The following is a 25,213-nucleotide window of genomic DNA, read 5'->3' as shown; positions in this document are numbered from 1 at the left end:
GCCCATCAGCAAGTAGATCTGCGCACCCACCGTGGCAGCAACACATGCAGCATGCAAGCGCGATTAATTTCATGCAGTAGAAAGTTATCAGCTGATGCGACTAGGAGCGCGATCATTGCCTGTTGAAGCTGCTCCTCCACTTGGTAGCTGATCGGCAGGTCCTGCAGCTTCGATCCGCAGCTGAGCTCACTGAAGAAGCAGAATCACCGGAAAAGAGTGATCATGGTGTATATATATGGCCTTGACAGTCAGATAAACAATACTGTACTCGCCAGTCGTTCGTACCTAGCTGCGTCGCCATGGCCAATTCCGCCGCCCTGCAACGCGGGCCAGCTGCCGCAACCGTCCATGGCGAGTTCGATCGCCGGCCGGCCGGGCGGCCACCGGTACCTTATCGATCGATCCACCTATACTATTGGCCCTGCGCGCGGCGAGGAAAAGATACTGAGATGACTAGTGGTGAGAGATCCTCGCACAGAAAAGTCGCCTACAAATAGGCCGCGCGCGCCGCTCCGCAGGGCGCAGGCTAGCTATTACGTGGAAGCTTCAGGCCGGAGAATTAACTCGGTGGAGCGACGTGAGCACGCCGCTGCATTGCGTTGCTCTTGTTCGCGCACGCAGCCGGCCGGTCTACTGCTAAGAAGGCCGGCTAGCTTAGCTCTGGAGGTGGCGTGTTGACCGCCGGCGCCCGCGCTGTCCTCTTGCTATATCTGCTAGCCGACGGCCAGCATGGCGAGATAGTGATCTTGCTATACGGGCTACGAAGATTACTGGCCGATCTCCGGCCCGTTCGGCGCGGTTGATGATGTGCGACTTTGTCGCGTCTGGTCAGCAAACTCAGAGCGATGCCAAGTTCAACACTGTTCAGATGTTCAATTTTCTTTTCTTTTTTTTTTTGAAAACCAGATGGTCCAAGTTGTGCCAGGACATATAGAGAGATGTCAGCCTAGTGGACCGCTACCTGCATGCAAGAGAGCCAGGCAAGAGCATTACGATGGTCATCTTCAAGCTCAATACATCTCTAACTATAAGATGAAACAACCCTCTAGTACAAATGTACAATCTTGTACTACAGTGATCGACCAGTACGTGCTGCTGCAGTTGTAACGAATCACTTTTGCCGACGCACCGAGCTCTTGCACCGTTCTCAAAGTGGGCCCTCTCGCTCGCCCACAAACTTGTCCTCGCCCTCGCCCTCGCCCTCGCCCCCGGCCCCTAGTCCATCTCTACGACTTTCCCGGGAGAGATAGGGAGATGGTGTTGAAGATGATTGTTTGTCTATTATTTTTTCTTCATGATGCCTCACACGTCTATGAGAAAACTTAATGAACCTCATAGTATCAGGTACAGAGCTCAATTTCGGACGGCAGAATGAGAGTACTACTGATATTCAGTTGCATGAGATTAATCTGATGAGAAAATTGCTTCAACAACATTAATCAGATAAGTAGACTTGGACTTAGAACATCCTATCCAAGCAGGAGGCTAGGGAGTGTAAAGGCGGTGGAAGGACAGGTATCACAAGAATATTGTCGTCGTCTGGTATCCGGTTTTTTTTCCTCCAGTTGACGCATCTTTATTTTCGTCCTATGGCCTCCTTGCCCATTGTAGACCGATACATGGTGGGAATAATGACTTTTCCATGACGCTGGAGTCTGCAAGTGGCGTATTACCGTTAGCCATTATAAATGAATGGTACTACCGTTAGCCATTCTTTCACATGTCACTATCTATTAATACACCTTCAATGGTATTTTGTCACAGTGAACTATTGATGACTTGCTGGGGTTTACAGCTAAACATGAGCCGGCTGCTTAAGGTCAATGTTAGAGATAAACATGATCCAACACATGCATGTAAGCCTAATAAATTCTCCGTCGCCCCAAAACCCACTCAGCCTGACTAAAAACATCCTCGCCCCTAGACTAAAGGATTAGTTGGCTTTTAGGAGTTTTGCACCATAAGGAATCGGTGCTCGTAAACTAAGAGAGTGAGGGGTGAATTCAGAACATCAATTGAAACTTTGAACCCAGAATCATCCTGATTGAATACAACAAATTTTAGATACATAACTCGAGTAAATTGAAACTTTAATATGAATAGGAAATTATAAAATTTTAACTTGAGCGTCAATATTTGCATGCAAATTGCACGTGAATTTCCACCAAATTGAGCAGTTAGGGTTTAGGCTGGTTGTAACTTGTAAGGAGCTTGACTTCAATCTCGCGCCAATTAAGGATATACTCTGATTGAGTGATTGTATCTTGTAAAATATGGACAGGAGGATTTGAACCTTCCCAGGTGAAGTCGCATATCGTTTTACCGTTAATATTGCAATCAATCAACATGTCATTGTATTCCAAGCATTTCTAGCATCCAAACTTTCATACACTTACTCTCTACATGAAAATAAAACTTAATTTGGACTAGCATACTTCCCACTATCATAAATATAAGTTTATCTATGAATATTTGCTAGTAAAAGTTTAAAAAATTTAGATGTTGATGGTCAAATTGAAAAAATAACTTAGAACAAACCTAAATAATAAGAGGAAGTGTAGTTTAACATATATAGATGCAGTGAATAGCACATTACTCCCTCTGCTGCTGAACTTCTTTTCCTTTGATCAAGTTTATAGAGAACTACAGTAGCCTCTACAACACAAATTAGTTTCATTATATCCACCATTTAATATGTATTTCTAGTGAGCATTTGGTGTTTGATATTTGATATTGTAGTTATAAATATATTTAGTTTTCAAAATAAATTATAAATATATTTTTCTGATCGAAGATAAAGACATTTGACTTGTGATAAAATTAAAACAACCTCTCTTCCAAACCAAAGTACGGTCTAAATGCGTAGGTGACTTTTTTGCAAAGTGATTTTTTTGGGGGGGAAATCATGAGTTTTAAAGGAGTTCTGCATTGGTTTCAAATGAGAAATGGGCCTAATGCTGCAACCTTGACACAAAGACAGTCAAATGAGGTCAAATCACTGCTCAGTCAAAAGGCTTAGCACAGTAGAAGTAAAGTGTGGCTATCATATTAAGCAAAGCTTAAACCCAAAGCAATGTCGCTCGGACAGTCAGATCAGATCAAACCAACCTCAACCTCCTCTGCTTCCGACCTCTCCCTCCCCGCTCCGTCTCCCTCCTTCTAGAACCTTCTAGAAGCGACCGCAGCAATGCCGCTCCACCACCCCAAGCACCGCCACCACGACGACGACCTCCTCCCCTACCGCCGCTCCGACGACGAGGCCAAGCCGCGCCGCCCCTACACCCCCACTTTCCCCTCCTCCTCCCCGGGCTCCGCCAACCGCCTGCTCGTCCTCTTCGCCGCGACCTGCCTCATCCTCGCCGCCGCCTCCTTCGCCTTCGCCGTCTCCGCCAGCCGTGGCCGCCCGCCCCCGCCGCAGCCGCCTCCCGCCGTCGCCTTCCGCTGCGGCCCCGCCGAGGACTCGCTCCGATCCTTCCTAGCGTCCTCCTCGTCTGGCCGCAACTACTCCGCTGGCGACAGGGAGAAGGTGCTCGCCGTCGTGGGCGTCCACACCGAGCACGGATCCGCCGCACGCCGCGCCGCGCTGCGGGCCACCTGGTTCCCGCCCAACCCCGAAGGCATCGTAAGGTTCCGCACACTCCCATAAGCTAGCTACCTTCTCCATTCCTTGCTGCTTGGATCTGGGTAGATTCATGATCTATGTCGATGCTGCTCGTGCCATGCTTGTACTAGAAGCTTTTAGCTGCGTGTGCGTGTCGAGCTGATACCACGATGGGATCTGATAAAACGTTGCTTCCGGGCTATTACTTGTATTTCTCCTCTGCAGGTTTCTAGTAGCCTAGATCACTGCATTCAGTTCCAATTGCGAATGCTCACTCTCTGGAACCTGAAAAACGGATGATTCTAGGATTGTAGCTGCTGCAAACGCAGGACATGTACTTTTCGATAGAGCAGTTCAGGGCAAGTCGCTGAGTCTTACTAATTGGGGAAATTCGGTGGCGGCCACTCGTATAATCTTACTTCTTGCGGGTCGCGAATGATCGCTAACATGACATCCACTGCAAGCGGTTATGGCATCCTATCAAATATAGCAGAAATGAGCAAATCAGCATGACAACTTCAGATAGCAATACAAATTTGTTTCCATCATGTGGCTCACACTAATAAATTAATATTCACATATTAGAACTGGAATTAGTTTGCAATGAAATGTTAGCCGTTTCTGAAGGAAGAGGAGTGCAGATTGTTGCATACCAAGTGTCATGGATGCATAGCAGAGAGTATACATCAAGACTCACTCACTGAAGTAGATTTGATATCTCTATTGGTCCACTGAGCAAATGATCATTTCTCATTCAAAGCAGATCACATATGAGAATTTTCTTTTTCATTAGATTGGTAGCTTGTTTGTAGGGAAGATACACTAGCTACTTTAGTTCTTTGGACCTTTAAGTGGTGCAGTGTGTATAATGGAATGAAATCGGGCAAGAGAAAAGGAGGCTCACATTCTTTATTATGCCGATTATAAGACGATTTCTTGACGCAGCTTGTTTACATTTTACAGTCTAGTGTCAACATAGTAAGCACGAATGTAATTCACTGTTTTGAGGCTTTGCAATGTAGACACAAAAAGGCAAGGTGATTCGCTATGAAGCTGGTAATGTACACAAGTTGCATGGTTATTTTGCTTGTTGTGGACTAGGAGACTGTTTGTGTAGGGCGGGGATACGGAACCAAATAGATTGGCCTCTTCGAAATTTTATAATGTTCTCTGTTTTATGTTTTGTACCCGTTTGGTTTAAAATGAACATTTTTATCGTTTTGTCCAAGTTGCATTCAGATGCATCCTGTGTTTCTTGCACAATAATGCATACATAATGAAGTGTTATGATACAGTATATGCTTTTCCATGCACAAGCAGAGAGGCCTCTTGGATGAGACATAAAATTAGAATCTATGATAAGCTTCATTAACTGTTCATTCATTTCTCATGGATAAACTGTACTTGAACTACTATGAAAGAACATTACCAAATTATTGTATTCTATGTATCACATTACCAGAACCAGATTAAGACGCTGGTGTACAAATTTTTGCTCATAAAAGAAAAGTTGTAATTAGGTCTCAGTATGCCCTCAATTAAATGAACCCCTAAATCTATTTGGACCTCATCATATGTGACCCATTATTGTAATATGGTTGAAGTGGGGCAGAGTTCCTTACAGCTATTAGTTTCATTTAAATTTTCATGTCGACGGATCTTGAAGTTGATATTACAAAGTGATCTAGAAATTGAGGATTGGAGGTGCAAAACAATTAAAGATCTGTAATGTTTTCTACATCAACTTTGTAATGATATACTCCCTCCTCCTTTTGTAAGGTGCACAGGCAACCCAAGATTCAATTTTTTTTATCTTTGTCTGAAACTTAGTATTTGAATTTCTAGATTATAAAATTCGATATCATTGGATTCATTTGAAAGCACTTTCATACTATGTCAATTTTATGGTCATGAATATTGTAATGTATGAGATATCAACGGTCAAAGTGTGGCCTTCGAGACTGACTGGGTCAAACTTCGCCTTACATTTTGAGGAGGGAGTATTTGATTATATAGTTACACATGCATGTAGCTCCCACTGTGACTACAATCCTCCTCTCAAATAATTTACCTGGACATCCATGTCCTGAATTCTCTTTATTTAGTTTTTTAAATCAGATGCCAAATCCGAGTCGGATTCCAGACTTGTGCCCATGTGGAGGTTTTTCTTTTTTTCCGTTGCCAAATCAGACTCTCAGATCTGAGTCAGATTCCGACACTCATCTTATGTCCATTTAATGCTGCGAAGATCTATAACCCAACCATGTCGACCCGCTACTCTCTCTTGTTAAGGCCATTCATTGGCTAAACGGTTTAATAGGAAAAATATTCTTTCAATTTTCAACCTTTTAAGATGCCAGTAACATGTTGAACCTTGTTTGGGCTTACTTTGCCCCTTTTCTCTGCTATGTTGCAGTTTGGAACATGGAACTGGTTTAACTTTTAGGTTTGTGACTGGGCGGCCCAAGGACAAACAAAAAATGGAAGATCTTCAGAAAGAGGCAGACATGCATCATGACTTCTTGTTTATTGATGCTGATGAGGATACAAAGCCGCCACAGAAGATGTAAGCTTGTATAAGCTCTTGACCATTGTATTTGTACAACTGTACATAAAACTAACATGTGATTAATTTCATCTATCCTGATTTTGATTACCCATGTGACAGGTTAGCATTTTTCAAAGCAGCTTATCATATGTTTGACGCAGAATTCTATGTTAAAGCTGATGATGATATCTATCTGCGCGCAGGTGAAGTCAGTGTATATGTTCTACAGTTACTGTTTGTCTGTTTCTTTGATCCATTACATGACTCCTTTTCATACTTCTGAGACAGATAGACTTGCTGCTCTTCTTGCAAAAGAAAGACCTCAGCACCGGACTTACGTTGGTTGCATGAAGAAGGGACCAGTGGTCAATGATCCGAATATGAAATGGTCAGTTCAAATTATGAGACATGTTTCTTCTAAATTTATTGAGATACTTCTCTTTACAAATGAACCGGTCAGTTCAAGTTCTAGGACATATGTTGCTTCTAAATTAATTGACATACATCTCTTTTTGTAAATGCAACTGTTATGAAATACTGAATTCGCTATCGCCAAATTATGCCAATACCCATGGCATGTATGGATACCATCTTGGCCATGACGTCTTTGACGACTCTATTCAGTGATCATGTCTGTTAATAATTTGTAGATTTTAGTACTGTACTGGTTTTAGTCTACAGTTGGAGTCCTTTTGTGTTCAGTATCCTTGCCTGTTGGCTTAGAACATCAATTCATCAGTAGTTTTTCCAAATTAACTTTATAGTTGTTTCTTGATGCAAAAGCTTCTGCCTGAAATTGCAGGTATGAAAGTTCATGGGAGTTGTTAGGTAATGAGTACTTTGTGCACGCATCTGGTTCGCTGTATGCTCTTTCTTCTGAGGTGGTTGAAGCTGTAGCGACTGCAAAGAGTGAAAGGTTTGTCAGTTATAATTTTGTTGGCCTTTCTTTTCAACCCAAACATGGAAAATCATTATCCACACATTGCATGCAACCAAGAAACTCATGTCGATGATTTGTATGCATGAACTGCACTTAGACAATGCAAAGGTACACCTGACTTTTACTTTTTGCATGTCTTCTTGAAATAATTCGATTGATCTGTCTTTTCTCGTGAAACATTCTAGTGCGCATGTAAGTTTAAGATATGCAGAGTATACCCGAATTTCCATACTTCACAATAGTAGGGGAGTTGCTTCATGTTATGAGCACCAAATGAACTGTAGGATCACGAAAATAAGGCGTGCACAGAATATTGATTTGTCCCATCTTTTTTTGTATATTACATTTTCCCTTGCTTTTTATTTCTTGTATTTTCCAAAAAGTCATTATCCCCTTTGTGCTATCCCAGCTTAAGGATGTTTGATTATGAAGACGTTACCATTGGCGCATGGATGCTTACCATGAATGTAAAGCATGAAGACAACCGTGCAATGTGTGATCCAACATGCACACCCACCTCCATTGCTGTGTGGGATAAGAAATGTTCAGGTATATCTGCACAAACCACCTGTCTCGGAATCTTAGTGATACTCTGGGGGTAAATGCATGTCAAAAGCTGGATTGATTTTTCTATGGAATATTACTGTTTGTAGTACCTGCAAAATGCCTTAGTAAACATGAAGGTATCGATTGCTATTGAAGTATTAACCTGATGCCATTTCTTTCGCCTCAAGCACATGCATGGAAATTTCAACATATGTTAAAAGGTGTTCATTATTCAATTCCAGGTTCGTGTAACATCACTGACAAAATACAGCAGCTTCACAACACCACTTTGTGCTCAAAAAGCCCAACATTGCCGCCTGAGGTCGAGGAGGAAGAGTAGAACTGCATGGATTTCCGGCCCTTAAAACTTGGAAAGGACTGATGCTTATATGTGGTGCTGAAAGCTTGCTAATTGGAACAATCGGATTCTGCTGTTCCGTTAGTGGCTTTGATCCAACAGCAACCTTTTTTTGCCGGAGAGCTCCTGAAGAAGCATATATAGGCATCACACAACACCGTAGTGTTTTTGAGTGTATACCCCCTGATTGATGGATGTAGATTCAGTGATGTACTTCACACCAATTGCTGGGGCGGCATTTCTCCCCGTCCTGTCGCAGCGAGGGAGCGGGCTGCAGGCTGACATCAATTTCGTGTTGTCAATGTATAGATAAGAGCACACATGCCATGCCTCTGTGATTCCCGTTATGTGCGTTACTGATCAGACGGTTAATATCACTTGATTCCTGATGTATACCCTGTTGTACCATCCATTTGTCTACTACTACATGAAAATAAAATAAAATCCGAGTTGATGGTGATGGCAGCACGCTTATACTTCGCTGTATACAATTGCTCATCGCTGCAACTGAGCACAAAGTTGATTCTTCCTCTCCCACGGCCTACTCTAAGCACGTCAACGTGAAACCTATGTCATTTGTGTATTCCTAAAGTTCTCACGTCGACAATGTAGAGAAATCCGTAATGTTATTGGTGCTGTGCTTTTGTGTGCTACTAGGACAGTAGACAGTAGTATAATTTGGTGGACTCCTGCGTTTGCCATATCCTAGGGGCTAGTGTTACGTGTCGGCTTGGACGGCTCAACAACCGGGCGTCGATTTCTTGACGTGATGACCCTGGTGCGTCATTCTCTTTGACGGTTGGGCCTGCAGCTTGAGTATACTAAAGCTTAATTCCGATCTACGAGGAGACGATGGGGTTCAAAGTTTGGAATACTCATTGTTGCCACTTGCTAGTCGCTACGGGGTTGTTATCCAGTATCCATCTGGCCCTGCTCCAGAGAACAAGATGAAACGATGCGTGTGCGGGGGACGTAGCCGTAGAGAGTTCCCACCGACGAGGTAGTAGCGCGGCTTCGCGGTCGGTCCAAAAGCTGGCAGCCGCATCGCGCTGCGGGAGTGAGACAACAGACAAGTCCAGGCCCCAGGGATTTTATGCAATGACGATCGGGCGCCTCACGCTTTTGCACTCGCCCCGCAGCTCTCAGCAGGTAAATCACTTTGCCGTGAGCCCGTGACTTGAAATAACGCCTGTTCCTCTGGGGAAAAGACAATATGGGCCAGAAATGGTTGCACGCCAACGAAAACAAAACGTGACCTCAACTCCCTGTGCACGCCTGCACAGCACGGCACACGGGACGGGCACCCTGGGGGCCTGGGTGGGCGCCCCTGCCGGAGTCAACGCGCGCGTGAACGGGCAGCAGGACGAGGAGGAGCCGTGTGCGGGCTGCCGCCGCGTGAGATCTGTCGGTGTCGGTGCGCCTGCGCCCACACCAACCGCCGCCCGGCCGGTTCGGTACGCCAACGCACGGCTCCGGAAGCCGGAGCACGGAGACGGAGGGGAGCAGAGCAAAAGCAAGCGCGTGGCGCGGGGGCCCGTCCGTGTCCGGCCGCCGTGGTGCCGCGCCGCTGCTGCTAGCATGCTGCTGCTGTGCCGCACGTACAGGGCAAACGAACGAACGAACGCGGATTCATCGGCCCATCACCACCTGACGCGTACGGTCTCGGTCGGCCCCCATCGATCGCACGCACGGCTTGGCTCCGCGCCGCGCCCCTTTAATTCGAGATCGCTTGTCGGACCGGAGCTCCAGGCAAAGGCATGGGGGGCTACTACGAGCTACTGCCATCCTAGTTAACCAACTCATCCGCGGCAGCTCGCACACCGTGTAGGGCCGGCCATTCCTCAAACATCGCGCGAAACTTTCTTACCATCTCTCCTACGCAGCATATCTGATTGAGTAGGGGATACAATCACTTGATAGTAACTCATAATCCCGATTGATATTACCAACTAGGACTAAAGTCTTCAGAGGTTTTAGTCCGGGTTCGTAACACCAACTGTGACTAAAGAATCACCCTTAACCGGGACTAAATGTGTCTTCACGGAGTATAAAATTTAGACATGGGATTAAAGTCCTCTTCTCAAATCGATCGAAGGTCGTTTTTCATCTAGTGGGTGAACAGACCCGGAGCTTGCCATCACCTAGCTGGCTAGCTAACACCTTTTCTCAAATCTCAAGCGCGTAACGTAACCGTGTGCCTACTCTAACATCGGTGTGGCGCAGGGGGTTCCGCACGTCCACCGCAGTTCGGGTACCACGTCCTTCTCACGCTGATCGACCTCGCTTGCTAACGATATGTATGTTGAGGAAACCAGAATCGTGCTCAATGCATGATTGGCGCGTCATCAAGTTGGTCAGTTAGTTAGTTAGTTAGTTTCGTGGTAGTGGTCAGTAACCATTTTACGTATTATTAATAATAAAGCTCTTAGCTACCTCGTGAGGTATACCTAGCTAGCAGCTCTAGGTAACACGATGCCCTGCTGGCTGTCGCCTGCAATTAGGCGCATTATTATTTATCTGGTAAGGAGCATTCCACGCCATGACACACTGACTCTCATAGATTAGACTGAATTGAGCAACCTCTGGTACTATATAGGACTATAGGAGTATCCGTGCATGTGTGCGTCTGATGCTAGCTATTTGCTCGTTTTTTTTTAAAAAAAAATACGCATGAAGTGCTGCTTAACCGATTCATGCGCATCGTCAGCTCGTATGTGTCGGTGCAAGGTGTTAGTTGGAGGGCACCAGTATATAATACATGTGGGTGTGGGGTACATGTATGCCGTATTATTCCTCCACAATGGGGAAGGTTTATATTTTGACTCACTAATTTGTACTTGATCGGAATATACGTGCTGTGCTGTACCAACGGTGCCAAACTGGTAGTCGTGTTCAGGTTCCAACAAAATCAAACAAATAATGAGGGTCAAAAAGACTGCCTGACAAATGAATGCCAATAACCACGGGCAGGCAATACTTATTTGAAGACATATATTTACAATATCTGGAGAATTGGTGGTCTACGGCCTGTTCGCTTCAGCTTATTCAGCTGGCTTATCAGCCATCAAACAGTGTTTTCCTCTCACAACAAATCAGCCGTTTCAGCTTTTCAGCCGGCTTATAAGCTGAAGCGAACAGGCCCCTAATTGCAAGTTGTTGTTGCTACGATCGTGATTATTGATATTTGAAGAAAATTGTGGTTCAGAAAAAGAAAGGTTCACTGATGTAACCCCGGAACTTGATTACGTCAAAAGAAAAATTAACTGCCCGAGTAATCAATCCACAGCGTCCAGAGTGATGTCGATGTTTGCATAAGCAGTTCACCGTCTGAAAACCTTACACAGCCCAGGTGGCCAGGTGTACGAGTCGAGGTGGATCAGCAGACAGCAGGCCATGGAGTTTGGATGATTGGATATACCATGTCTACAGTGAACACCACATGCGGTGCATCGCAAGGCAACAAATTCTGCCTCGATGATCAGTTCCGGCTCCAGGTGCAAGGGACAAGGACGGAATTGGAATGAAGCCACCAGTGGTATACGGCAAGCACATGTACACGTACTCTGTAATTCTGTATTCTTCTCTGAGAATTATTGATGCGCTCAGCTTATTTGGTTGCGAACATGGACATGGATACGCGCTTGTTTATCAGCCGAAACTTAACTGCTACATGATCAGCCAGCAATTGGATTCGGGGATAATTAGAGAAGCTTACTAGTGACACAACCTCTGTTTTTGTCCAGGCTCCCTAAAATAGCCTAATAGGCGAATTTGATTTCTACCCCTGTACCGGTACAATACAAGGTCTTGTTTAGTTGCCAAAGTTTGAAGGTGCCAAATTACTGTTACAGCACTGTAGCATACTGTAGCGTTTCGTTTGTATTTGTGAATTATTGTCCAAACATTGACTAATTAGGCTTAAAAGATTCGTCTCGCAAAGTACAACAAAACTGTGCAATTAGTTTTTAATTTCATCTACATTTAGTACTCCATACATGTATCGCAAGTTTGATGTGATAGGAAATCTTCTTTTTGCATAGTGCCAAAGTTGGAAGTTAGGGTGAACTAAACAAGGGCCAAGTCAACACAGCTATACCTTCTGCTCGCTGGTTGTGTAGCTCAAGTAAACTAGGCCATGTCACCCCCTCGTTCTCTGTTGAGCCGCTAGTGAAACTGAGCATATTGCCACGCGTGCCGGCCGGCAGCACGCCGGATGACCAGCCCTGCCCTGCCGTCTCACCTCACATGCGCCGCACATGCAACATTCCTCGTCCAGTTTCTCACGGCGCGTGGTCAGAAGCCTTTCAGTGTCAGGCCCGCGGTTCCCGCGCGGTGTTCCTCCAGACTGGGCTCCGGAGGCAATGCAAGCAAGGTCACCGGCAGCCGGCTTGGTCATCAGCTGCATTCTCCCATATGGCATGTGCATTCTCCCATAAGTTTTGACCGACCCACCGACGAGAGCGATGCTGACGGGCCGGGACGGAAGCAGAACAAGGCTTCCGAAATCCGATCCTGACGGGTTATATGCTAAAACGATAGGATGAACGATGATGCAGGCACGCATGTGTCGAGCATGTTCTTCCTGGAGCCCGGGAGCTGTAGGGCATGGCAGTTGGCGCCTTGACGGGGCCTCCCGCAACCATTTTGCGCGCGTTCCAAGCTCGTGTGAATTTCACAAAAATTACTAGGGCCTTGTTTAGTTGGCCAATTTGGGAGGTGCCAAATTACTGTTACAGCACTGTAGCACACTGTAGCGTTTCGTTTGTATTTGTGAATTATTGTCCAAATATTGACTAATTAGGCTCAAAAGATTCGTCTCGTAAAGTACAACAAAACTGTGCAATTACTTTTTAATTTCATCTACATTTAGTACTCCATGCATGTACCGCAAGTTTGATGTGATGGGGAATCTTCTTTTTGCATAGTGTCAAAGTTGGAAGTTGGGAAGTAACTAAACATGGCCTAGCTTCGTGTGTCTACGAGCTAGTAGAATTTGAGCCCAATCATTAACTTCTGCTTGGCGGCACTTGACCACTTTTGGAAGCCAGAGGAAGATTATCGATCTCGATCGATCGATCATGTGATGTTGCAATCCCTCCCTAATGCTATCGCCGGACACGGCCGCTGCCAGGGTGGGCGCCCACTACGACCTGGCTATAGCTAAGCTGTTTCTTTTTAGATAAGAGACCATTGCTGGTCCGGCTTTACTAGAAAGCATAGTTTTACGGGGATACCAGTTTGCAATGTTCAGAGCCATTACAGATAAACGGACAGACAACTAAGACTTTAGCCAACCCACTCTATTCCTCACTCTAAGCAAAATAAGCAGCGTAACAGATTGTTTCAGGACTATCATAAAGCAAAATAAGCAAGATAAAGGTTGGTTGGGTTGGATTCGGCCTGTTTCCAGGCGGGGGGAGCTCGCCGAGGCGGCGGCGGTGGCCGGAGCCGCACGACACCGCCAGCGGGGACGCGCCGTCGTGCCAATTATTTGCTGCCCGCCCGGCTCAGCATGCACGCTCCTCCTGCTAATACTCCACTCCTGCTAATCACAGGTTGGAAATCGCGAGGCTCCTCAGCCCTCACCCACAAAATCTGCAACCGCCCAGCCCAGCTGTTGCCGTGCCGTCTCGTACATGAATTTTGGAAGCTAGTATATGTTGAGAGTAAACATGAAGAGGAAAACAGGATCGTTAATGCGCCAACAGACAGTGTATGGCCTGATTTGGAGCTAATGGGACAATGGAACAGACGGGGTTAATGATTTGCGTGTTTTGATTGCTGTTACATGTCTCTGCCAGATGCTGAGGGATAAGAAGAAACCTTGAGCGTAACGACAGCCCAAAATTAACTTCCCGAAAGCGGCGCAGGACGCCGGAGTCAAAAGGCCATCGGGTATTTAACTAATCTCAGTCACTCTGCTCTGGTGATTAATAAGCTGCAAATGAGGAACACATGGGGTGCAGAGGAAGTTGCGTCAGTAGGGTATAAGTGGGAACGGTCACATGAACCCTGCACGACGACTAGGAATTGTAGAGACGGTGGGTGCTTTGCTAGTGCTAAAAACTATATTTGCAATGCTGCACGTCGTTGTTCTTCAGCTGCTGCTGCATGCATTTTTTTTTCAACAATTTCTATCTGCACAACCTTTTACAGGCAGGAGACACAAAGTTTCTTGGGTGCCAATTCATTTCTGAATTCTGACCTAATGGGAGGGTTAAAAACACCTAGCATTAATAGGGTGGAGAAAATAAGTTGCATATTGAAGTGTTTTCTTTTTTTTAAGAAAAAGTTAATCCAATGCCAGATAGAGAAGTGCAATGTCACGGCAACACATTCGCCCAGGCAATGCAGCAGAGTACACACAAAAGAAGGTGCAAAAGTCACCAGTAATTGGCCCACTAATAACCCAGCAAATTAAGTAAAGGATTAGGGGGCAATGGGGCCAGTTAGCAAAGGAACAGTAAATCATTAGGTGAGGTCGAGCTATCGATCGCGCGTAAGGGTGGGTGGTGACGCGTCGCTCTCCTTCTCTCTCCTCCTCTCCCCCCCTTATTAGATCTCGCCGCGTCCATTCAAGAACTCCACAGGACCACCACCAAGCCGCAGCCCGCAGCAGCACCACCACCAGCCGGGGCCGTCGATCCAATTTCCAAAGCCAGCCACCGCGCCTTCAGTGCTGTCTGCCACGGCGGCGCCAATGGCCGACCGCGTCTACCCCGCCGCCAAGCCCAACCCGCCCCCGGCGGCGGCCGCGGCTGCCAACGGCGGCGGCGCGCCGGCGTCGTTCCCGGCGCCCAAGCCGCAGATGTACCAGCGGCCCATCTACCGGCCGCAGGCCCCGGCCAAGCGCCGGCGCGGGCGGTCCTGCCGGTGCAGCTTCTGCTGCTGCTTCTGCTGGGCGCTGCTGGTGGTGATCCTCCTGGCGCTCGTCGCCGCCGCGGCGGGCGGCGCCTTCTACCTCCTGTACCGCCCGCAGCACCCTTCCTTCACCGTCTCCTCCGTCCGCCTCACCGCGCTCAACCTCACCTCCTCCGCCACCGCGCCCGTGCTCAGCGACGCCATCACGCTCACCGTCACCGCCAGGAACCCCAACAAGAAGATCGTCTACGTCTACGGCGACTTCACCCTCTCCGCGGCCACCTCCGCCAACGCCCTCCCGCTGGGCAGCGGCACGGTGCCCGGGTTCACGCACGCCGCCGGCAACACCACGGTGCTCACCGCCACCATCGCCTCCACCGCGGCGACCGTGGACCCCACCGCCGCCGGCGACGTGAAGAAGTCGGGCGGGTTCTCGGTGGTCCTGGACGCCGACACGACCGCCGGCGCCCGGGTGGGCAGCATCAAGACGAAGAAGATCGGCATCCAGGTGCACTGCGAGGGCATCAAGGTGACCCCGCCGCCCCCGCCCCCGCCGGCGCCGAAGAAGGCCAAGGGCAGCAAGAACAGCACCGTCGCCCTCGCGCCGGCGCCGGCCCCGTCCGACGCCGACGCGACGACGACGGGCGCGACGACGGTGAGCACCGCGGCGCACTCGTGCAAGGTCAGAGTCCGCGTCAAGATCTGGAAGTGGACTTTCTAGGTACGGACAGGGGAAACGTTAGGGGCCGGAGCGCAAGAAATTTTCAGTAAAGGTTTTTTTTCGCTTTAATATACGTACTGCGATAATTTATTTATCATTATTATATTGGAGCAGACGAGCAGTCAGTACCCAGTAGGAACCCATCCATGCGTGCGTCGCGTCGGTGTAAATTCCCCCAGGCATCCTTTCCTTTTTCTTTTCTTGAAACATATTTTTTCTGCCATTGAGTAGTGGGTGTATAATTGGAGATCTGATATTGTACACTGTATAATTCGAATGAATTTATTTTAAGTTTGCAAGTGGGCGGTACTTGTTGAGCTGTAGTTGCGGTAGCAATGGTACCAGATACGCGCACCATTTACGTCCCGGCTCCGGCGGGATCTGAAATTGTAGGGATTCCAGAGGGACAGTATTTACTTTATTTATTATCACGATTGTGGAAACGTTGAGTTCTAATTCTAAGAACGATCAACTCCAGCAATAACTCTATTCGAATTCGAAGTCCCTATAACTCTACTCGAAGTCCCTACTTTATTGAGTAGAAGCTGCACCAACCTCCCGCGGCTTTTTAACGGTAGGTGGGAACCACATGTATTTTGAAACTTTAGTAATACATTTTTCCTGTCTAATCATTTTTTATGGGACCGTCTGAATACTTCACAATATGTATGTATACCATTACAGTACCTATTAGAATAGCCAGTGATGAACTGTATATACTCATCACGGGGGCAAAGGCAGGGAAAGGGCCGAGGAGGTGTCGGTAAAAGCGAGCCCGTTTGAACACTCGTGTCGCTCACTCGTTATGTGATCATCAAGCGCTAAAGAAGGCGGCACTTTGGTGGCAGCGCATGATTAATCCAGCCGTGAGATGCGCCCTGCCGCCCTGCCGGCGACGGAATTAGGGAGGGCACGTCGGCCAGGCCATGTGACGGACAGCTAGCGAGCAAGCGAGGGAAGGAGGCGGGGGATTTGTTTGTTTTCTCTAATCCCGCCTCGCCGTCGCCGGCGCGCCGTGACGTGCGGGGCAGTGCCCCCTCACGCACAGCTGTCTGCACTCTGTACTACAGTAATTGTAGGGGCTTTGTAGTACTGGCGCGGAAGTGATGGCCCGGTTTGCTTATTAATTGATTGATCGAGTGCTGGAGGGGTTAATTAGTAAAGTGACGCGATTAAAAGGTCAACACGAAATGATTAAAGCGCGGGTGGTGCGGGGCCCGCTCGTCTCTGGCCCCGGCCAGCCCAGGATCCAGCACGGACTCACTGACACGCTAGCACACGGGAGGCGACTTGGGCGTCCTCTCGGGTGCGACTAGTTATCACCGGTGACAAATTCGCTATTTATCATCTAAAGAATGGAACGCATGCACCTAGCAGGAGAAAACCATACGAAAGAATAAAAGGTTCTGTATGCATGCAAGCAAAAGACAATAATATTAATGATATCATCCATATGCATGCACTTTTGAAATTAAAAAAGTCATAAATCATAAATTGAGCATTCAAATTAAATTCCGATTGCACCACTGTGTTTCTACGGTAGGAGCTTTAAAACGAGATCACACTCGATTGTGTTTGGATGAATTTTTAAAATATGAAATATTAAATTTGATTACAGCGAACAAACAATAGAACAAATAATTGTAATACGAAAAAACAATAGGATGAACAAATGATTATAAACAGCGAATGAAATACTAAACATCGGGACGATTGCATGATGCAAATAAAATAGACGTATAATAGTGTATTGTAAATAAAAGATTGAAATTTTGATTGTGTAAGATAAAATAGTAGAAAAAATATTATACTAGTCGAACAAGTTATATAAACTTACGTAACAAAAATAAATACACCTGAAACAAATTATACGAAGTCATAGAATAAAATAGTAGTACACATCGAGCATGTTATATGAATTCACAGAATAAAAGATTTATATACCTTGAATAAATTGCAGGAACTTATAGAACAAGTATTTATACACTAGAACAAATTATATGAACTATACTTGAGATAAATATATTATGGACATATAACGGTATTTTAATCCATGAGTCTACATACTTAACCAGTTTAATGGACAAATACATTATGTTCAAGAACGAAGGAGTATATATCTAAATAAATTATATAAATTTGTGGGCAGATAATGAACCGTTGTGTAGATAAAATAATAGATATTGGTACCATAGAAACAATATTATATGTATGAACAAATAATTGTATATAATGAATAAAGTATTAAATGTTGTGAACAAATGAGCATGCGTTGCAAACAAAGGCCTCAACACGCGAACAAATAATTTTATATGTATAAATTGGACCACATCATGAAAAAACAATTATTACATATGATGAATGTATTAGTATAAAAATATAAAATAAAAATATAAAGGGAAAATAAGAAATACTATTAAAATAAAAATAAATGAGAAATGAAAAACGAATAAAAATGGGTCAAAATGAAATAAAAATTTGTATTGCTGAAAAAGGAAAAAAAATGAGAAGGAAATAAAACAAAGAGAAAAGAAAAGAAAATATAGAAACTTAAAAAAATAAAAAGGAGTAATTATAAACTACATAAAGTAGAACGTGCGAGGAGGGTTAGCAGGAGAAGAATTAAAATAACTCAATCGAGAATTTAATATAGTAAAGAAATGATAGAGAAAAAGATCAAAATCATAGTTATAGAAGAAATTTAAATAGACCCGTAATCAACAAATAGTTGCAAGTGATTGATTGGTGCAATGGTAACGCACTTAGTCCCCAAGTATCAGGTCTACGGTTTGAATCCTACTGTCCCCGAGTATCAGGTCTACGGTTCGAACCCCACTGGCATGCACTGTTTTTGTTGAATTGTACTACTATGTGTCGCATATGCGACGTATAGCCTCCACGGTCGCTCTCTCTGTCTGGTCTCCCTCTTCTCTCGTGGTGGGAAGCACGTGTGTCGTTGCTTTTTGTTGAATTGTACTACTATGTGTCGCATATGCGACGTATAGCCTCCACGGTCGCTCTCTCTGTCTGGTCTCCCTCTTCTCTCGTGGTGGGAAGCACGTGTGTCGTTGGGCTGTCGGCAGCACAACGCCACCAAGCAACACCCTGAGAGGTGGGCTGATCGACGCTACGAAGCGAGTGCGCAGGCCATGTGGCGTGGCCTCCTCAGCCTAATCCTTTTTTTTACCCCTCTGGGTTTACAGAAAACACCCTGGAAAAGGAAAAAATTACAAGTAGGTTCGGACGCACTCCTCTTCTAGCGAAGAATTTTGCAGACAAGACCCTAAGAAATAATGAATTCAACTCCGAGGTCGTTAAGGGCCAGCTGCAGATCTCCCTACCTGCTCGTCGCCCACCGCCTCGTTCGAGAAGAGGAAGAAGAGCGCAACCCAAGAAGTAGAGGCCACTGTCGAGGAAACAAAGGAGACAAACTTTTAGCCGCAATACGTCCCCCCTCTGGCGCAAATCGGCCGTCGTCCTTTGCTCCCCGCCAAGGCATAAAACCGGCACCGGCGACGAAGTCGATGGCCCAGAGAGCACAACCCTGGGGGTAGCAAGGCCTTCCTCCTTTTTGCAAAAGAGAAGAATGATACAAACCTCCGAGATGGATCGATGAGAGAACGTCGACAACCTCGACAACGTCATCCACCTCACCACCTGGGAGAGACAAGGAACTTGGATGACAAATCCTCACCGCCCAAGAACATCCTGCCCTCCATGGACTGCACCCAAGAAGACGACACAACCTTGTCACCGTAAACGCCTGCACCGGCTTTGCCTGCAGCATCAACTGCGACCACCGCCTAGAGGAACAAAAGCGCCAACGGACATCGAGCTGATGCCACCCAGCCAACCCTACCCTACCTAACTACAGAGAAAAGCAGAAAAAAAGTAGATCCACCGCCGATTCGATCGATCCCTCTCCTCCTCCAGCGCCGACAAGGGCGGCGGAGGCGAGGATGATGACGAATCGGCGGTGAAAACGCGAATCGCCCTGAGTCGCCGCTGAGCACTCGAGCAAAGGGAAAATCGGTTGAGGGGATAAGGATAGCCTGTCTCTCCTCAGTCCAATCCTCTATATGTGTTTCATTAAGTAATTACTTTCCGGTTGAGTCGTGATATTTAAAGGACGGTATGAGTTGTAAGAAGATCTCCCAGTTCAATGCGCGTACCAATTGCGAACCATCAGCAATTTAGGGAAAAGAAACAGCATGGGAAGATCTGGGGGTCGATCGGTTTTATGCAGCACAGGGCGCACTTTAGAAGAAGCCAGCTAAATCGCCTGTTGGCTGTTACCGTATCTTTTGCGAGGGAAACCATCAGAGGACGCTATTGCGTTGTGTATGTGTGGTGGATTATGTACGTAGCACACGGCGAATATCCAGCCACCAGTCCGAGATGGGCCCGACCAGAAACGCGAACGCTTGAATTGGGCCCATCTCAAATCCGCAGCCGCTTCGGACCCGTTGGTGGGGTGGAAAGGTGGCAGGGGCGCTGCATGCGTCGGCGAGCTCCTTTGCAGTCGTCGCAAGTTGGGAGCGACCTGTGTTGGGCTGCTGCGCCAGGGAAATAGGGAAGGGATCCCGCATCGGGTGAGTTCCTCCTCGGCCCCAGTTGATACGGGGCAGCATGACACGACAGCCTCGAAGATACGGGGCATCAGCTGGCCGGCCTGGCCCTATTGCCCTAGTATCTTCTCTGCCAGATACGCGTCCTCCTAGCCAGTGGCCACTGGCCACCACCAGTCCACCACGGCCAGTACGTACCAGGGTGAGAGGTCAGAGAACGACCGAGGTCAGAGAGGCTCGGAGCCTCAGAGCACCGAAGATGAGTGATGACCCTAGCCCTAGCCAGTTGAGGCCAGGCCGGGTCCCAGTTCTGACCCCGTGGATACGCACGCCGGCCGTGGCACGCGCAGTGCTCCGGACAAGACCTAACCCTGAGCTGACCCAGCCGACCCGATACCCAGTCAATTGTCATGCGTAGCCTGATGGCCTCTGCCGGCCCGGCAAGCAGCTGCAAGAGCCTGTGCAGGCGCAGCAACGCAACACAGGGTCGCTTCGGTCGCTTGCTTTGGCTTGCCGGCTGCTGCCCTGCCATATCCATTCATATCGAAGCAGCGGTGGCCGGTGGGTGGACTGCGAATAATGCACGACAGTGAGAGTGCATTATGCAATGATGTGCGGTAGGAGTCGCTTCACCATGCATGCATGCATGCTGCCGCGCGCGCGCGGATACGCACGCAAAAGCCTCCCGCGCGTTCCTGTCGATCAATGCGAGGGATCCGTTCCTGACCGGTGATCCCGCCGACCTATGAATGCACCGGCAGGCTGTCAGGGACGAAGCAATTGCCGTCCCTCTCCGCGCGCATGGGCCCTTCTTTAAATGCGAGACCTCCGGTAGCATACTATCGTCAGGAATCACGATCATAGTGCGGAGCAGGGCTGTACGTGCATTTCGTTGTGCCACCTGCCACCCAACCGGAACCAGACCACTACACTGCACTGAGGGCGGGTCAGGTCAGGTCAGGTCCGGTCAGGTCGAATCGTCAATGCTTCCTGCAGCTCTGCACTGCACGGTGTCCTGGAAAAAAGCGCAGTTTCCCGAAGCGCACACCGATCCAAAAAAAACTCCTGGGAAAGAGCCTAGGCTCAGGTACAGCCTACTGCGACAGGGGCAGAACCGTCACTTGCCCTCCCTGTCGCTCTCCCCGAACGAGATCGGACGGCCGCGGGATTGCCCGTTCGTGATCCGACGGCTCCTACTGGCGTGCCGATGCCGCTGGCCCTCGTCGTCGCCCGCGTGGCATTATAAAAGGCGAGCGTCCTGCCCCCCGCCGGACACCGCCACGCAAGCAAAGACCCGGCCCTGTGCCCCTGTCCCCACTCGACTCGATCACTAGTGCTTGCTCTAGGTGCGTAGGGCGAGAGGTGGCGGAGAGGAGAGGGGATGCAGGCGGCGGAGGTTGCGGCGGTGGTCGGGAAGGTGGCGGAGCGCCTGTACGCGGAGGACTACGACGAGCACGAGGACATCGCGGAAGAGTCCGTCGCCGAGGTCATGAGGTGGCTCGAGCTCGAGATCAAGCTCGCCGCCGGGGCCGCCTCCCCGCCGCTGCCGGTCGCGCTGCACGCCACGGTGGGCGGGGGCAGCTGGGAGAGCTGCGGGCCGTCGATGTCAAAGCCGGCGTCCACGGTGATGGCGTCCGTGGACGGGCGGGCGGGCGCGCCGCCGCCCCCGGCGGTGCCGTGGCCGTGGCCGTGGCCATTTCCCGAGCCCGCGGCGAGGAACGAGGAGGAGGATGACGATGATGCCGCTGACGAGTGGATCGCGCAGCTCCTGACTGATGGGCCCGCGGTCGAGGGACAGTGCGGCAGCAAGTAGCTGCGTGCTCGTGTAGGATAGGATGAGACGAGTGCGCAAGCCGGCTTGTACTCTTGCGATGAGGCAGGCCGGAATGGTACTGTAGTGACCGGTGTGTTTGGACAGTGGCTGACTGGTGGGGCCGTGCTTTTCTGAAGCTTTTGGGGGTTGTTTGGGGTTAGCAGTAACCAGGTACTCTAAAAGATATAAAAATTTGATTTTCGGGGTGTTTGGTTCTTTAGTCCGGACTAAAATTTATGTCACATCGAATATTCAAATGTTAATTAGGAGGATTAAATATGAGCTAATTATAAAACTAATTACATAGATGAAGGTTAATTCACGATACGAATCTATTAAGCCTAATTAATCCATCATTAGCACATGTTTACCGTAGCACCATATTGTCAAATCATGGACTAATTAGGCTTAATAGATTCGTCTCGCAAATTAGTCTCCATCTGTGCAATTAGTTTTATAATTAATCTATATTTAATACTCCTAATTAGTATCCAAACATTCGATGTGACAGGAATTTTAGGAGGTCCTAAGGAACCAAACACCCTCTTCGTTAGGTTGCAACTCTGATGCAGGCAAACGACATTGTTTTTGAAACAAAATGATTCACATGTAGGTCTAAAAATGATTCACTTCTTTTATGTAGGCTATTTTTTAGGGAGCATATTAGCTGTGATATTGGTCAGCGTGAGGAAACAGGAGAGACCATCTATTTGGCGAGTAAGGCGTTGAAGATTGTCGTCCTGAATATCTTTGCAAAAAAATAAATGGAGGAGTAATAATAGATTTTACTTTTGATTTCTTACGATCGTTTACGTCCTATTTCACTTATTTCACTTATTTATGTGGTCAGTTGATGTGCTGATAATTGAATATCATAAAACTTAACTAGGTGCGGTCACATACGCCGGATATTTATCATTTTTTTTAGAAAAAGTAGCCAGTACTCTGACCTCCCTGTTTGGTGTACATAAATGACCAGCACTTGGATTTCTATTGTTGCAGTATATCTGCAAATGTTATGTTGCCGTGCAATGAACAGATTTTAGGTGGGAGAAAAGGGCAGTACGAGAAGTAATGAGATGGTTGCTTTCAGATTCAGAGAAAAAGCTTGTAACTGAAACCACACTCCTTTTCATTTTGATTCCAACATGACTCAAAAGTTTAAAACCAGACCCGTACTACGTCTTACCGGATTAGATGGGAGTGATGGGAAACATGAAAATCATTAATGAGGTGGTTTGTTCAATCTTAAATGAAGCGATCCGTTACAAGTTCATCCTATGAATTTTGTTGAAATGACTCCATCCAACCCTTTGATGCTTGAACGTGGAACATACGATTAGTGAATTTACCTTTCTTCTTTGATTTTTTGAACACGATTTTAGCAGGAAATGAAAATGCTAGTACTCAACTCGATCAAGATGAAGTGAACAAATGTCTAAATTGAGAGTTCGTATAAGAAAAAATATACAGTCCGGTGTAGTACTAAACATTTAGACGAGATTATGCGACTGCTTCTCCTTATACAGGATTATAAATGTATAAGCGAATGAATGAAAGCATGCAGCTCTCATCGGGCGCAACAAGAAAAGATCGAGAATGAATGAAGCCATAGGCTCTTACATTTGATTGAAGGCAACACGGTGATTAATACCCGGAATTGCTAATAACACCAAGCATGCATGCAGTTCTCTGCGTTTCTGTTTATGTCGTGAGTTTTTTTTTTTTCATTTTGTATCTTTTCCTTTCCTCATTTCTTCAGTTTCGTGTCATGCTAGTACCAGCCCAATCTTCGTGAATGGGCCATGAATTTGAACTATTAACCCACAGGCCCACCTACGTTATGTGTTGTTCCTAAATTCGGCCCATGGAATACGGCCGGCCGCATATGATTGAGCTTTGCATGCTTGCAGCTACTGCTTGTTCTCTGACAAGAGAAAAATGAACCGCAGACAGACAGAAATTCCACGCACGTATATTCGCCAAGAGAAACCGCACATCTCTACCCGTACACATACGATGGGCATAGAGATACGCAGATAGCAGAGCACGCCCTGCCCAAGTAAACTGAGGAAAAAAACGGTGACCGGCTACATGCGTGGTTACGTCCTGAAAGATGCATGGCCAATTGGCCATACTCTGAAGTCTGGAAGCCCTGTCTGCGAGAATACTCAACAGCGTGAAAGGGATATACTTGTATTTGGTGGCGCGAACAGCGTGCCTCTATCGTGGATGTGGATCAGATGAGAGCAGCCTGAAGCGGGCCAGCGCAGATCGGCGTCGATGCCCTTGTGGCCTTGTCCTTGTAGAGTTGTAGTAGCCGAGGAACTCCGCCGCCGTGACGCTGCTGTACCTCCGGCAGCGGAGTGACGGTGGGCCCGTACGCCCTGGTCGAGGCGGCGGTGCGCGGTCGTCCTGAAGAGGCAGGCCACCGCCCTGGCGCCATGCCGTCCCCGTCCAGGTTGACGGCGTCGTGCTCCAGGTACCCCGCATCGAGGTCCAGGGCCTCGGACAGCAGCTCCAGGAGGTGGGCGCCCAGGCCACGGCACCTGCCTCGTGTACTCCGTGACGGCGCCCCTGCACGCCGGCCGCCGGTAGGATGTCCTCCTCCCGCGCCGGCATCTCCAACAAGAGCGTGTCGCGCCAGCTGGCCGCGGGCGTCTGGAAGAGGTCGAAGTTGCTCCGGTACCTGACGCGCCTCGCCGGGTCCCTGCTGTAGTAGCCGCAGCGACAGCGAGGTCCACGACAGGGATTGCAGGGGCAGGGGCGGCGTGGGGGTCGGGCGGGTGGTGGAAGATGGGCGGGACGGCGGCGACGCCCGCGTCGACTAGGCCCTCGACGGCTCGACGCCGGCATTGGTGTCATCGAAGGCCTTGAGCTGGCACAGGCGGTCGTCGGAGCCGGCCATTGGGGTGAGTAGGCGCGGCAGTAGTTGCTCTTTTTTTAGAAATCTCATCCGTGAGGCCGCGCCGCCTCGCCGACCTGAATACAGAAGCTCAGTCACCATCTCAGGGCACTCAGTTTCCGAGGCGGCGCTGCCACCACCGCGCCGGCAGCATCTCCGAAGGAGCTTGGCCGTGAGCGGGGCGCGCGCAGGCGCAGCTGGAGGAACGGCTAGGATTTGGCGATTGAATCTCGACGGAGACTCGCGCGGACGCACCGCGGCAGGGGGCTATCGTAGATCGCCGGCGGCGGCGCGGCCCCGTGAGTTGCTCCGGCGAAGTCCCGGAATATTTGGATCACGATTAATAGGGGTT

The 25,213-nt window shown here is 48.0% G+C and overlaps 3 protein-coding genes across 3 annotated transcripts; 2 read left to right on the top strand and 1 right to left on the bottom strand.

Moving 5' to 3' along the window:
* The first annotated feature begins 3,076 nt into the window (after window positions 1-3,076).
* Window positions 3,077-8,458, top strand: LOC101762129 (probable beta-1,3-galactosyltransferase 12). The gene is made up of 7 exons (XM_004960865.2): window positions 3,077-3,627; window positions 6,018-6,167; window positions 6,270-6,352; window positions 6,438-6,537; window positions 6,952-7,065; window positions 7,499-7,638; window positions 7,878-8,458. The coding sequence occupies exons 1-7, from the start codon at window positions 3,188-3,190 to the stop codon at window positions 7,973-7,975; spliced, it is 1,125 nt and encodes a 374-aa protein (XP_004960922.1). The 5' UTR covers window positions 3,077-3,187; the 3' UTR covers window positions 7,976-8,458.
* A 6,106-nt stretch (window positions 8,459-14,564) lies between these two features.
* LOC101761712 (NDR1/HIN1-like protein 6) lies at window positions 14,565-15,880 on the top strand. The gene has a single exon (XM_004960864.2). The coding sequence runs from the start codon at window positions 14,694-14,696 to the stop codon at window positions 15,573-15,575; it is 882 nt and encodes a 293-aa protein (XP_004960921.1). The 5' UTR covers window positions 14,565-14,693; the 3' UTR covers window positions 15,576-15,880.
* An 8,299-nt stretch (window positions 15,881-24,179) lies between these two features.
* LOC105913948 lies at window positions 24,180-25,213 on the bottom strand. The gene is given in 3 exon segments (XM_022825202.1): window positions 24,180-24,773; window positions 24,776-24,802; window positions 24,805-25,213. Coding segments are annotated over 3 exon segments (780 nt in total). The 5' UTR covers window positions 24,964-25,213.

Source organism: Setaria italica, chromosome III (assembly GCF_000263155.2).
Source record: "Setaria italica strain Yugu1 chromosome III, Setaria_italica_v2.0, whole genome shotgun sequence".
NCBI classification, from domain to species: domain Eukaryota; kingdom Viridiplantae; phylum Streptophyta; class Magnoliopsida; order Poales; family Poaceae; genus Setaria; species Setaria italica.
The sequence above is the reverse complement of the archived record's forward strand: the minus strand, read 5'-3'. Positions and strand labels throughout refer to the sequence as shown.

What these genes read in the sequence shown, in the direction of transcription:
- LOC101761712 (XM_004960864.2), top strand. Translation starts at nt 14,694, where the DNA reads ATGGCCGACCGCGTCTACCCCGCCGCCAAGCCCAACCCGCCCCCGGCG.
- LOC101762129 (XM_004960865.2), top strand. Translation starts at nt 3,188, where the DNA reads ATGCCGCTCCACCACCCCAAGCACCGCCACCACGACGACGACCTCCTC. An exon ending in AACCCCGAAGGCATCGTAAG is followed by an intron (nt 3,628 to 6,017) that starts GTTCCGCACACT and finishes GCTATGTTGCAG; the next exon opens with TTTGGAACATGGAACTGGTT. An exon ending in TGATATCTATCTGCGCGCAG is followed by an intron (nt 6,353 to 6,437) that starts GTGAAGTCAGTG and finishes CTTCTGAGACAG; the next exon opens with ATAGACTTGCTGCTCTTCTT.